This window comes from Piliocolobus tephrosceles, chromosome 8 (genome assembly GCF_002776525.5).
Source record: "Piliocolobus tephrosceles isolate RC106 chromosome 8, ASM277652v3, whole genome shotgun sequence".
NCBI lineage: Eukaryota > Metazoa > Chordata > Mammalia > Primates > Cercopithecidae > Piliocolobus > Piliocolobus tephrosceles.
Genome location: NC_045441.1, coordinates 9,034,168 through 9,048,488, shown reverse-complemented (window position 1 = coordinate 9,048,488; position 14,321 = coordinate 9,034,168). Strand labels below are relative to the sequence as shown.

The 14,321-nt window shown below is 52.1% G+C and overlaps 2 protein-coding genes across 3 annotated transcripts; both read right to left on the bottom strand.

Moving 5' to 3' along the window:
• Window positions 1-6,019: 6,019 nt before the first annotated feature.
• MBLAC1 (metallo-beta-lactamase domain containing 1) lies at window positions 6,020-7,823 on the bottom strand. 2 transcript variants are annotated; one of them, XM_023197307.3, is made up of 2 exons: window positions 7,449-7,823; window positions 6,020-7,127 (listed from the first exon to the last, which is right to left on the bottom strand). In XM_023197307.3, the coding sequence occupies exon 2, from the start codon at window positions 7,115-7,117 to the stop codon at window positions 6,317-6,319; it is 801 nt and encodes a 266-aa protein (XP_023053075.1). In that variant the 5' UTR covers window positions 7,118-7,127; window positions 7,449-7,823; the 3' UTR covers window positions 6,020-6,316. The 2 variants fall into 2 exon arrangements, with proteins under 2 accessions (XP_023053075.1, XP_023053074.1); XM_023197306.3 differs by having other exon boundaries at window positions 7,668-7,820.
• An 878-nt stretch (window positions 7,824-8,701) lies between these two features.
• CNPY4 (canopy FGF signaling regulator 4) lies at window positions 8,702-14,248 on the bottom strand. The gene is made up of 6 exons (XM_023197308.2): window positions 13,991-14,248; window positions 11,820-11,946; window positions 11,628-11,724; window positions 11,294-11,416; window positions 9,583-9,700; window positions 8,702-9,493 (listed from the first exon to the last, which is right to left on the bottom strand). The coding sequence occupies exons 1-6, from the start codon at window positions 14,103-14,105 to the stop codon at window positions 9,330-9,332; spliced, it is 744 nt and encodes a 247-aa protein (XP_023053076.1). The 5' UTR covers window positions 14,106-14,248; the 3' UTR covers window positions 8,702-9,329.
• Between the last annotated feature and the right edge of the window lie 73 nt (window positions 14,249-14,321).

The following is a 14,321-nucleotide window of genomic DNA, read 5'->3' as shown; positions in this document are numbered from 1 at the left end:
GATTCAAACTGAAAATCACAGGGGTGTCTGAACTGGGAATGAGGCAGCAAAGTGGAAAAAGATGTGGATTTATTTCCTTTTTTTTTTTTTTTTTGGAGATGGAGTCTTGCTCTGTCACCCAGGCTGGAGTACAGTGGCGTGATCTCGTCTTACTGCAACCTCCACCTCCCGGGTTCAAGCAATTCTCCTGCCTCAGCCTCCCGATTAGCTGGGATTACAGGCATGCACCACCAAGCCCGGCTAACTTTTTTTTTTTTTTGTATTTTTAGTAGACACGGGGGTTTCACCATATTGGCCAGGCTGGTCTCAAACTCCTGACCTTGTGCTCCACCCACCTCAACCTCCCAAAGTGCTGGGATTACAGGTGTGAGCCACCGCGCCCGGCCCCAGGATTTATTTCATACTTCTTCTAAATGGGTTAAAGAGATGGGAGGGGGCTTCTAGCGGAACATGTGGATGGGGCATTTGAAGATGTGTGATTGGATTTGAAATGGGATGTCAGAGCTTCAGACAGCGTTCTGGTATTTATTCTTAGGAGATAAAAGTGGTAAGAGTGACTGGATGCGGTGGCTCACACCTGTAATCCCAGTATTTTGGGAGGCCAAGGCAGGAGGATTGTTTGAGCCCAGGAGTTTAAGACCAGCCTGGGCAGCACAGAAAGACTCAGTTTCTACAAAAATAAAAAATAAGAACTTTGGGAAGGCCAGGCATGGTGGCTCATGCCTGTAATCCCAGCACTTTGGGAGGCCGAAGTGGGAGGATCGCTTGCATCCAGGAGTTTGAGACCAGCCTGGGCAACATAGTTAAATCCTGTCTATACAAAAAATACAAAGATTAGCTGGGCATGGTGGTACATAACTGTAGTACCAGCTGCTTGGGAGGTTGAGGCAGGAGGATCACTTGAGCCCAAGGCTGCCGTGAACCATGATCACACCACTGCACTTTAGCCTGGGCAACAGACTCTGTCTCAAAAAAGACACACAAATTTCTTGGCCTTAAGCGATCCTCCCACCTTGGACTCCCAAAGTGTTGTATTACAGGCGTGAGCCACTGTGCCTAACCATCCTTTGATTTTTTTTTTTTTTTTTTTTTTTTTGAGACAGTCTTGCTCTGTTGCCCAGGCTGGAGTGCAATGGTGCCATCTTGGCTTACTGCAACTTCCACCTCCCCGGTTCAAGCAATTTTCCTCCCTCACCCTCCCAAGTAGCTGAGATTATAGGCGCCTACCACCATGCCCAGCTAATTTTTTGTACTTTTACTAGAGATGGGGTTTTGCCATGTTGGCCAGGCTGGTCTCAAACTCCTGACCTCAGGTGATCCACTCACCTTGGCCTCCTAAAGTGCTGGGATTACAGGTGTGAGCCACCTCACCTGGCCAATGTATTTTTATTTTTATTTTTATTTTTTGAGATGAAGTCTCACTCTGCCACCCAGGCTGGAGGTGCAGTGGTGCACTCTCGGCTTACTGCAAGCTCCACCTCCCAGGTTCACGCCATTCTCCTGCCTCAGCCTCCCGAGTAGCTGGGACTACAGGTGCCCGCCACCTCGCCGGGCTAATTTTTTTTTTTTTTTTTTTTTTAGTAGAGATGGGGTTTCACCGTGTTAGCCAGGATGGTCTCAATCTCCTGACCTCGTGATCCGCGCACCTCGGCCTCCTGAAGTGCTGGGATTACAGGCATGAGCCACCGTGCCTGGCCTGGCCAATGTATTTTTAAAACAGGAAGTACAGCTCTATGTTAACCCCAGATCTCCACTCCTTGTCCTCCCGACAGCCCTGAAGCCAGTGAATCTACATGCCACATACCAGAAGGGGCCCCTGATGGCAGCGGAGATCGCTCAGGACATCATGCTGCACTGGCGGTCCCACAACTGGCCCCTATGCTTGGCCCGTAAACCAGTGGCCTCCCTGCAGTCTGTGGCCCGGGAGCTGAGGGGCCTGGCCGGGGGACCCCACGTGGTGGTGGTGCTGGGCTTGGGTATCCATTTTACCGCATTCCCTCCATCCATCTTTGTGCGATGACTGGCAGGGATTCAGGTGGCCATGGCAGCCCTGCTGGCCCGGGAAGCCGGCACACTTATGGTCATCACACTGGCCAACACCGGCTATAAGTCTGTGTATGGCAGTGACCGGTTCACCCTCCTGGTGAACCAGCTCCTCCGAGCCGCCTTTGCTCGTCTCCCTGTGGCCTTTACAGATGACTGGGAAATGACCTCCAGCCTGGCCCTGCCAGACAGCATCCACCCAGGCCTGCTCATTGTCCGCGAGGTGGACTTGCTCCTTTCCTTCATCTGCCCTACCTGAGTGCTTCTGGGGGTCCCAGGGCTGTGCTGATGGGGAAGCCAGTGTGACCATTAAGCCTGGAAGCCTTTTCGCTCAGCTATTGGGACCTCTTTTCCTACCTCTGCCTCATGAAGGCCATAAGATCTCCCAGCATGAATTGGGATGTGGGGCTGGGCGCCGTGGCTCACACCTGTAATCCCAGCACTTTGGGAGGCCGAGGTGGGAGGACTACTTGAGTCTGGGAGTTTGAGACCAGCCTGGGCAACACAGCGGGACCCCTTTTCTACAAAAAATAAAATTAGCCCAGCATGGTAGCATGTGCCTCTAGTCCCAGCTACTTGGGAAGCTGAGGCGAGAGGATTGTTTGAGCCCAGGAGGTTGAGGCTGCAGTGAGCTATGATTGCACTGCTGCACTTCAGTGTGGGTGAACTCTCAAAAAAAAAAAAAAAAGAATTGGGATATGGATGGTGGCAGGAAAGGTGAAGGGAGGGGGAAGCCTGATAGAGGTTTAGTTCCCACATGAAAAGCAGTGCTGAGATGAGGGTGGGGGACAGAGCCCACAGCTCTACACCAGCACATGTGACAACTGTCATTTTATGTTCGAGTCTCCATTTAGGGTATCAACAAGCCTTGCAAAGATATGAGATACATGACATTTCAGTTTATCAGAACCACCCTCTTGGAAAGGATGACTATATGTGTGTGTGTGTATATATATATATAGACTCTTAGGTGCTGATATGTAAAATGAAATATTTCTCCTAATTGTCAAAAGTAATATATGCTTCTTGTAGAAAATTTGAAAGGATACAAAAAAATTTAACAAAATAAAAATCACCTGGCTGGATGTGGTGGCTCAAGCCTGTATTCCCAGCATTTTGGGAGGCCGAGGCAGGTGAATCACTTGAGGTCAGGTGTTCAAGACCAGCCTGGCCAACATGGTAAAACCCCATCTCTACTAAAACTACAGAAAATTAGCTGGGTGTGGTGGCATGTGCCTGTAATCCCAGCTACTTGGGAGGCTGAGGCAGGAGAATCGCTTGAGCCCGGGAGGCAGAGGTTGCAGTGAGCCGAGATCATGCCACTGCACACCATCCTGGGTGACAGAGCAAGACTGTGTCTCAAAAAACAAACAAACAAACAACAACAACAAAAACATGCTGAGGATTGTAGAACCATATATTGCATGAGGATACCCAAATCTGAAGTCAGTCTGTGGACAAGGACCTCAGCCTGCTGGAGCATGGGAGTACATGGATGTCCCAGCCTATAGCTGGGACTACAGGCACGTGCCACCAAGCCCAGCTATGTATTTATTTATTTATTTTGAGAAAGTGGGGTCTTGCTCTGTTGCACAGGCTGGAGTGCAGTGGTGTGATCTCGGCTCACTGCAACCTCTGCCTCCTGGGTTCAAATGATTCTCCTGTCTCAACCTCCCAAGTAGCTGGGATTACAGGCACCCACCACCACGCCCAGCTAGTGTGTGTGTGTGTATTTTTAGTAGAGACATGGTTTCACCATGTTGGCCAGGCTGGTCTGGAACTCCTGACCTCAAGTGATCTGCTCACCTCAGCCTCCCAAAGTGCTGGGATTGCAGGCATGAGTCCCTGTGCCAGCCTTTTTTTTTTTTAAATTTTAGAAATAGGGTCTTGCTGTGTTGTCCAGACTGAAGTGGAGCGGTAAGATCACAACTCACTGTAGCCTGATAAGTGAGCCTCCACCTCAGCTTCCTGAGTAGCTGAGACTACAGGCAGGCACCACCACACCTGGCTAATTTTTATATTTTCTATAGAGATGAGGTCTCACTATGCTGCCTAGGCCGGTCTTGAACTCCTGGGCTTAAGTGATCCTCCCTCCTCAGCCACCCAATATGCTGGGATTATGGGCGTGAACAACCACACTCAGCCCTACCATGGGTCTTCTTGCTGCTCCAGTGAGTCAAGGTGTCTTGTCTCAGGGCTTTTATACCTGCTGTTCCTGAGCCTGGAATGACCTTCTCCCAGATCCACATATGGGTGGCTTTCTTCTCATTTGGTTTTCTGAACAAACATCATCTCCTCACGAAGACTTTTCCTGATACCCTAAATAAAAGAGCCCACTCTCTCATTCCCTCCTTACTCTGCTTTTTTTTTTCACATCACTAACAACCACCTGTAATGATTTGATTTGCTACTATTATTGCTGTTATTTGTCTATCTCCTATATAGAATGTGATCTCCACGAGGGACAGGGAGTTTGTCCAGCTGGCTCTTGGTTGTATCCCATAACCTAGGCAGTGCCTGAGACACTGCAGGGGTTAAGTATCCACTGAATGAAGAATCAGTGAATAAAGGCAGGGGAAGGGCTGGGCTCTGTGGCTCACGCCTGTAATCCCAGCACTTTGGGAGGCTGAGGAGGGTGGATTGCCTGAGGTCAGCAATTTGAGACCAGCCTGGCCAACATAGTGAAACTCCATCTCTACTAAAAATACAAAAAATTAGCCGGGCCTGGTGGTGGGTGCCTCTAATCCCAGCTACTTGGGACGCTGAGGCAGGAGAATCCCTTGAACCGGGGAGGCGGAGGTTGCAGTGAGCCGAGATTTTACCATTGCACTCCAGCCTGGGCAACAAGAGCAAAACTCTGTCTCAAAAAAAATGCAGAGGGCCCGAGAAGGTGGGATCTCTTGAGATCAGGAGTTCAAGACCAGCCTGGGCAACACAGTGAGACCATTTCTGAAAAAAAATGAAAAAAAAATTAGCTGATGGCCAGGCATGGTGGTTCATACCTATAACCCCAGCACTTTGGGAGGCTGAGGTGGGCAGATCACCTGAGGCCAGGAGTTTGAGACCAGCCTGGCCAACATGGTAAGACCCTTTCTCTATTAAACGTATAAAAATTAGCTGGACATGGTAGTGTGAGCCTGTAATCCCAGCTGCTAGGAAGGCTAAGGCATAAGAATCACTTGAACCCAGGAGGTGGAGGTTGCAGTGCACTCTGCAGTGCAATATTGCACTATTGCACTGCAGCCTGTGGGGACAGAGGAAAACTGTGTCTCAAAAAAAATAAAAATAAAAAAATCCATCCTGGCTAACACGGTGAAACCTCGTCCCTATTAAAAATACAAAAAAATGGCCGGGTGCGGTGGCTCAAGCCTGTAATCCCAGCACTTTGGGAGGCTGAGGTAGGTGGATCACGAGGTCAGGAGATCAAGACCATCCTGGCTAACAAGGTGAAACCCCATCTCTACTAAAAATACAAAAAATTAGCTGGGTATGGTGGCAGGCACCTGTAGTCCCAGCTAGTCGGGAGGCTGAGGCAGGAGAATGGCATGAACCTGGGAGGCGGAGCTTGCAGTGAGCCAAGATCGCGCCACTGCACTCCAGCCTGGGCGATAAAGCAAGACTCTGCCTCAAAAAAAAAAGAAAAAAAGAAAAAAAAAAAAAAAAAAAGTAGCAGGGCGTAGTGGCACTTGCCTGTAGTCCCAGCTACTTGGGAGTCTGAGGCAGAAGGATGGCTTGAGCTGGAGGCTGCAGTGAGCTATGATTGTACCACTGCACTCCAGCCTGTGTGACAAAAAAATATGAACATATATGTAAGTCAGGTGACTAAGGGATCATCTCTATGCCCTGCACCTTCTCTCAGCAACCTCCATCCTATAAGAAAGGGGCAACTGGCCAAAGTATGCCCCTGCTGCAGTTGCAGATTACCATGTTTGCACGATTATCACCATCAATGCTTCACATTTACATTAGGGCACTATGATTTTCAATGCAGTTTCCATTTTTATTTTGGAGACACCTCCCAGGAACCTTCTCCCATTTTACTGAGGCCCAGGGAGAATGCACAGGGAGCTGAGCCCGTCCTTTGATCTTAGTTTGGTGGCAGAGATAGGCAGTGATACTGACGATGTGATGGCAGTGTCAGGTGCACTCTGTCCTCACTGGAAAACTAGCCTCCTGGAAGGGCTGGAAGCTCCCACCCTTGACTGCTCTGACTTTGTCTCCAGCAACTCTTCGCTGTTAGGGCTTACAAGAGTCCAGTTCCTCTCCAGGCTGATCAGTGCAGGGCGGGCTCCTCGTCTCCAGCCACCAGCTCCTGCTGGCTGTTCCCTCCACCCTCCGTCTCGGTCTGCGAGGCTTCCCTGAGCACTCGAAAGGGGGGCCCGTGACCAGGTACGACCACGTCGGCAACGACCAGGACTCTCTTTCGGCTCCGCTCCTGGGCTGCGGGGTCTTCACTCAGCGCCTGCCACGAATCCTCGTCCCCATCTCGCTCAAACACATCCCCCGCCACCACTACGGTGCCCAGAGCCGTGCCGGCCACCACCACGCTCACGTCGCGCTGGCCCCCGTGGCCCGGCGTGGCCCACACCTCGAGCCCCGGGCCCAGGCGCAGGGGCTGCCCCTCACCCAGCCCGTGGGGCAGGTAGCGGCCTCCGGGGAGGCAGAAGTCGTGGGAGACCAGCAGAGCCGCGCCTGGGAACAGCCCCAAGTTCCCGATGTGATCCGAGTGCCCATGGGTCCCCACCACCAGCGTCACGTCTCCCGGGGCCACGCCCTGCCCCGCCAGCGCCCTCAGCAGCGCCTCCCGAGCCCAGGGGCCCCCGGTGTCCACCAGGATGGGGCCACGGGCCGCCTCCTCCAGGGCGGCCTCTGCGCCGCCACTACCGCGCGGGGACTTTCGGTGGCTGGAGGCCGGACCCCGGGTCTGGGGTAGGACCAGGGTTACGGAGCCGTCGGCGCGCACGGTGTCACCCACCCTCTCGGGCTCCGCGTAGCCCTGCAGCAGAACCACCACGGAGTAGGGGTTGCCGGGCACCAGCAGAGGGGACGCCCCGCGCAATGGCTCGGTCCGCATGAGGCTGCTCCTGGCAGGGAGGGACGGGTTGGGGAGAAAGGAAGTGGAGCAGTGGGCGACCGTCCTATCCCTCTGCGATCCCCGACCCGAGCCCGGCCCCGCCACTGCCACTAAGCCTCGGTTCTCTGCTACCCCGCCTCCCATTAAGTTGGTATCACCCTCGACCCCTGCCCAAGATGGTATCGCCCAGCCTCCCCTCACACTTGGGCCCGCCCCTCCCTCGGTGTCCTCGGCCCCTGCCCAGTTACTCTAGCGGTACGTACGTCCTCGCCCGTCACCCTCTAAGGTTATCCTTTGTATTCCCCTCTATCGAATCCTAGCCGCGCTCTACCTTGGGCCTCTGCTAAGTCTTGCCTCACTCGAGGAAAGCGCAGAAATCGAAAACGCGCGTGGGAGTTTGTCCTCTGCGAGTTCCCCTGCACCCAGATATGGCGGCCGAAACGGCGCCGCGGAGGTAGCTGTAGTTCCGGCGCCTTTACCGTCTGCCACAGGAGGCCATTTGAACTCCAGCCTCCTGGCGGTTCTCCGCCCCGCGATCCCAGAAGCTTACATGGACTGCAGAATTATGAAGCGCCATTAGCTCTGAGGAAGGGTCATGCTCAGTTGTCCAGGCTGGAGTGCAGTGGCGCGATCAGACCTCACTGCAGCCTCGACCTTCTAGGCTCATGTGATCCTGCCGCCTCAGCTCCCCCCCACGAGTATTTGGACCACAGGCGCGCACCACCAAGCCCAGCTAAGGTTTCCATTTTTTCTTTTTTTTTTGTAGAGACAGGGTCTAGTTCTGTTGCCGGGACTGGTCTGGAGCTCCTGGGCTCCAGCGATCCTCCAGCCTTGGTCTCCTAAAGTGCTAGGATTACGGGTGTGAGCCACTGCGCCTGGTCTTTTTTTCTTTTGAGACAAAGTCTCTCCCTGTCGCCCAGGCTAGAGTGTAGGGACACCATCATAGCTCTCCCTAGCCTTGAACCCCTGGGTTCTAGCGATCCTCCTGCTTCGGCCTCCCGAAGTGCTGGGAATACAGGCGTGCACGCCCCTCTAATTTTTTTTTTTTTGAGATGGAGTCTTACCCTGTCACCCAGGCTGGAGTGCAGTGGTGCGATCTCAGCTCACTGCAACCTCCGCCTCCTGGGTTCAAGCGATTCTCCTGTCTCAGCCTCCCGAGTAACTGGGATTACAGGCGCCCACCACCATGCCTGGCCAATTTTTGTATTTTTAGTAGAGACGAGATTTCTCTATTGTTGGCCAGGCTGCTCTCGAACTCCTAACCTCAGGTGAATCGCCTGCTTCGGCCTCCCAAAGTGCTGGGATAACAGGTGTGAGTCACCTCGACCAGCCTTCAGGCTGGTCTTGATCTTTTGGACTCAAGTGATCCTCCCATCTCCACCTCTGTAGTAACTGGGACTACAGGTGCTGCACCACCAGCCCTGCAGTCTTCTTAATTTGTGTGTGTGTGTGTATAGAGGTGGGGTTTCACTATGTTGCTGAAGCTGCAGCTTCAGCTTAACAAGACAGTGGCCATTCTGGATGCCGCCTCATCCACCAGCTAGCTATGTGTGCCCTGCTGTTGTTTGAAACTTTGGGCCCAGCTAGTTTTTAGAAAAAAAGAAAAAAGTTTAATAGCAATATAGAAAATTTAGCACCTATGAAACTATATGGTGAGCTCTCGGTGACATTGATCTGAAGTAGACCAAGTATCTACCCCACCGACCTTACCAGCAACTCTAGGCCATGACCCAGTGTCCCATTCTCCTTCACGGTTTGCTGGTGTGTAGCCTTCTGGATGCAGGCAGTGTATATAGATCGCAGAGAATGTCCGTTCTGGCCTCTTCCTTGGAAGGGTCTAAAAACAGACCTTAAGGAGCTAAGTGACTTTCCCAAAGCCCACACACAGCTCCAGTGCCACTGCTGACCTCTGGGTGGGGGTGGGGATCAGTTAAAGAGGAAAGCTTTCAGTACTGTCAGCACATACACCTGCCAATTAAGGAGCTGGATGGAGTTCATCTGTAGGAGCAGGACCTCCACCCCCACTCTCCACCCTGCAAGCGATGCCATGCTGTTTCACCAGGATCTTGCTTGAGGTTAGATGGGAGAGAGCAGCTACAAGCTTGGGTGGAGTCACTCACAAACACACCCTGAAAGCTGTGGAGCAGGGAGAGGGCAGACTTCAGAGGGCTCTCCATGATCCCTTGCCCTCTTGGGGGCTCAAAGGCAAGGGTCAAAGATCTTCTCGGTCAAGTTTGGGGTGGCCCCCTGTCTTGGTCATCTTGTCTCCCCCTTCCTCTTCTTCCTCTTCCTCCTCCTCCTCCTGCTCTTCCTCCCCTTCTGTTTTCTCTTCCCCATCTGTGATCTCCTTTCCAGTCCAAGTTTCCTGTAGACATGCTAGATTGGATGACAGAAAACAATTTAGATATTAGTCCTGGAAGCAGGGGAGGCTATGGCTTGGCAAGGAGTTCAATCCCCACGCTTACCAGTTTCAGCAGCTGGGAGCACATGACCTTCACAGAGAAAATTTTGTAGGGGCTGCTCCTGATGGTGGAAGTACCAGTCTCCCACAACGTCTTCAAACTCCTCCAGCATGGTCTCACACTGGTTAAGTAGAAGGGCCAGAAGAGTATCTGCTCTGGAGGAATTTGGGATCCCTCCTGTCTTCTCTCCCTCCTCAACCTGACTGATTTTGGAGAGGCAGGTAGCCAGGAAGCTAAGCTTGGCCTACTAGATGTGCGATCCTCATTCATTCAACAAACATTTACCAGCACCTACTCTGCCAAGTAGGTTATTAAACTCTTGAGTTTTAGCTCCTTGGCTGTAAAATATGTACAGTAATTGCACCTACCACATCAGGTTGTTGAGGGTAAAATGAGGCTGCAGATGCAAAGTATGTGATCCAGAGTCTGGGACACAGTAGGTGCTTGATAAGTGATGGTGGATATCATTAGCAACCTTTTTTTTTTTTTTTTTTTTTGAGATGAAGTCTCGCTCTGTCACCCAGGCTGGACTGCAGTGGTGGGATCTCAGCTCACTGCAACCTCCATCTCCCAGGTTCAAGCAATTCTCCTGCCTCAGCCTCCCGAGTAGCTGGCACTACAGATGCACGCCACCACGCCCGGCTGATTTTTGTATTTTTAGTAGAGACGGGGTTTCACTATGTTGGCCTGGATGGTCTTCAATGCCTGATGTTGTGATCCGCCTGCCTTTGCTTCCCAAAGTGCTGGAATTACGTATGTCAGCCATTGCACGCGGCCCATTATTACTTTTTAAAAATTTTCCTTAAGGCAGGGCCCAATGGCTCACGCCTGTAATCCCAGCACTTTGGGAGGCCAAGGCAGGCGAATCGCCAGAGATCAGGAGCTCAAGACCAGCCTGGCCAACATGATGAAACCCTGTCTCTACTAAAATTACAAAAAGTTAGCCGGGTGTGGTGGCAGGCGCCTGTAATCCCAGCTACTCAGGAGGCTGAAGCAGGAGAATTGCTTGAACCCGGGAGGCGGAGGTTGCGGTGAGCTTAGATGGTGCCATTGCACTCCAGCCTGGGCAATAAGAGCGAAACTCTGTCTCGGAAAAAAAAAAAAATTCTTTAAAATTATTATTATTTGTAGAGATGGGTCTGTTATGTTGCACAAGCTGGTCTTGAACTCTGGCCTGAAGCACTCCTTCTCCCTCGGACTTGCAAAGTGCTAACATTACAGTTATGAGCCATTTCACCCGGCTCATTATGATTTCTTCTTTTGTTTGTTTGTTTTGAGATGGAGTGTTGCTCCATCGCCCAGACTGGAGTGCAATGGTGTGATCTCGGCTCACTGCAACCTCCACCTCCTGGGTTCAAGTAATTCTCCTGCCTCAGCCTCCCGAGCAGCTGGGATCACAGGCGTGCACCACCACGCCCGGCTACTTTTTGTGTTTTTATTAAAGATGGGGTTTCACCACATTGGCCAGGCTGGTCTCGAACTTCTGACCTCAGGTGATCCACCTGCCTCAGCCTCCTAAATTGCTGGGATTACAGGTGTGAGCCGAGCCACCATGCCCCACCGGTCCGGGCCCCACTTTAATCAATGGCACAGTCCTCACTCTGCCCCATTCCCCATGCTTGGGGTAGATGCCCCCTACAGTCGAACCCTAGAACCTAGCTCCCCTCTCAGGTTCCCTTCTCGCCTCCCTGGATGGTGCAGTATCTGATCCTACCTGCTTCTTGAGGTATGTGACCTCCACGCTGGGCTCATCCCACAGCTCCAGAGGGATCCCCAGATCCACCTTCACCCCCTTCTGCACTAGGCCTTTCAGTGTTGCCATGGTCTGACTCTGACCCTGAGAGATTAAGAATTTGGCATCAGCCCAGCCCACCACCCCACCCCTCCCCTGCCTTCCCCTTTCTGCCATTTCAGTTTTGTCAACTGCTGGAGATTCACAGATGAGTCCCATGATGGTGAAATGATGGGCAGATAACCTCTGGAGGACCTCAGGGAATACAGATCTTTGTTTCTGAGACGTGGGGTCCTGCCCTGGGGAAGGGTCTGACCTTGGCATATCTCAGTGAGCCCTTGCGCTCAGCGTGAACACTGTAGTCCAGGATCCGCTCACATAAATTCTCTAGGGCCTCTTCCAGCCTTGTCTCTCTGTGGAAAGAGAGGAAACAAAGATTCCCTGGATGCTGTAGGAACTCCCAGAGCTCCCTTGGGGGTTGGAAAGGGGAGGAGCACGAAGGACTCACGAAACGCTGTAAGGCACATGTCTCTTCCTCTTGCCTGTGTCCAGCACCTGCCCCAGCTCCAGCACCTCTCGAGATCGACCAGTGCGACTCAGCTCCCCCTGTAGCTCTGTGCTCAGCAGCTTACACACTGGTGGGGAGGAGAAATGTCCAGGGGAGGTGAAAGACAGACAAACACACCAGCCATTCATTCTGCAGATGACCTGAGGCAGCAGAGCATACAAGTGCAGACTCTGGAGCCAGACTGGCTGGATTGGAATCCTGGCTCAGCCATTTAGCAGCTGTATGGCAATCTTCCTGCTTGCTGTGCCTTGGTTTCTTCATCTTTAAAATGGGATAATAGGCCAGGAGCAGTGGCTCACGCCTGTAATCCCAGCACTTTGGGAGGCTGAGATGGGCGGATCACTTGAGGAGTTCGAGACCAGCCTGGCCAACATGGTGAAACTCCATCTCTACTAAAAATACAAAAACTAGCCAGGTGTGGTGGTGCACACCTGTAATAGCTAGTCAGGAGGTTGAGGCAGGAGAATCACTTGAACCCAGGAGGTGGAGGTTGCAGTGAGCTGAGATCCCACCACTGCACTCCAGCCCAGGCAACAAAGGAAGACTCCATCTCAAAAAAAGTAAAATATATTAAAAATAAATAGGCCGGTGTGGTGACTCATGCCTGTAATTCCAACACTTTGGGAGGCCGAGGCAGGTGGATCATGAGGCCAAGAGATTGAGACCATCCTGGCCAACATGGTGATACCTTGTCTCTACTAAAACTACAAAAATTAGCTGGGCATGGTGGTGGGCGCCTGTAATCCCAGCTACTTGGGAGGCTGAGGCAGGAGAATCGCTTAAACCTGGGAGGCGGAGGTTGCAGTGAGCTGAGATTGCACCACTGCACTCCAGCCTGGGCAACAGCATGAGACTCTGTCTCAAAAGAAAAAAAAATACATATATATAATAAATACAATGGGATAATAGTATGACCCTGACAGGAGTGTGATGAGGATTAAATAAATCAACATATAAAGGCTGGCACATAGTGAGTACTGTATAAGTATTCACTGTTATCCTGCAGTTATTTATTGAGCTCCTTCTGTATGCATACTAACAATATAATAGACAGCAATAAAACCTATTATCTCTATCTACAGGTCTCTGTCAGTGTAGTTGGGACAGATAAACCAAGGATGACAAGATATGGTGAAGCTGGGCCTGAACTCATGGGCTCAAGTGATCCTCCCACCTTGGCCTTCCAAAGTGCTGGGTTTACAGATGTGAGCCACTGTGCCCAGGCCTGTGGGCTGTATTCCAATAGAAGGCCTGCAGAGGTGTTAAAACAAGGACTGATACAATTAGGTGATTAAGTCTGTTTTAAAAGATTGACAAGTCAGGGGAGAAGAGCGGGACACGGAGGTGAAAGGAGACAGAGATGAGGACCAAGTCATAAGACTATCATGACTGCCTTTCATGATACTGAAATACAGTTTTGGGGGGATGAAGCGAAGAGAAAAAGAATCCAGGGAAGAAACGTAAAGCCAGGAGGGCAGCAAACTAGGGCATCAGGGCCAGTCCCCTTTCTCAAATGGGCCCCAAACTAGTGCAGCTGTGGAAGGTGCTGCTTGCTGAAAAATCCATATAGTGCGCACCGTCTGCAAAGTCTCACCGGATGGGGAACCTCTCCTACTTGTGCGGCCTCCTTTTGTTTATGAGCTTCAAAGGCTGAGTTACTCACCCTCAAACCCCCTCAGGGGGGCGTGGGGCCTGTAATTTGGGAGCGTCTATGCTAGGGTAGGGCAGCGGATGTCCACAAGGCCTGAGCCTCACACCCGGCTCCTGCAGTCTCTGCAGATTAAGGTCTGGTGGCATGAGGGAAACACGCACTGAAGATGCTCTACAAGTTGGCAGTCCAGGGCCGATGGTCCCTGAACTACAATTCCCACAATCCATTGGCGGGGGTGTCCAAGCCAGCCAAAAAAATGCAGGCGCTCTCTGGATGCAGCTTTGAGGTGGCACTACACGTTCGCTTCCTTGACCCCATCCAAATTCGGCCAAGCTCCACCAGAACCTCCCTCAAGCCTTCAAGGAGGTCGGGTGACCCACCCAATACAGTCCAGGATGTCCGGCCTAGAAGAAGGAGGTGTGGCCGGGCGATGCCCACAGGGGCTACCCCCTTCAAATACCTTCGCATTTGCTGGGCAAGCGTTCTGTGTCATCGTCCTCCTCCTTCGGCATCCCAGCCCAAGCCCCGTGCACGGCCAAAAGGAAAAGCAATATTCCCAGTCGCACAGGTCCCATGACAAAGCGCCGTCCACAAACAACCACCGCTTGCCTTCAAACCAACTTCGGAGAGGCAGTGTGGGTCCTTTAAATTCCCAGCGGCTGGCGGCAACCTTAAATCCAGCCTGGCAAGGTCGGCGCATGCGCAAGATCAGCCCAACAGGGGTGCGGCCTGGTTGCTCCGGGTTTCCCTGCCTCCGTTTTGTGGCGCCTCTTGAAGGTCCTGGCAGCCGG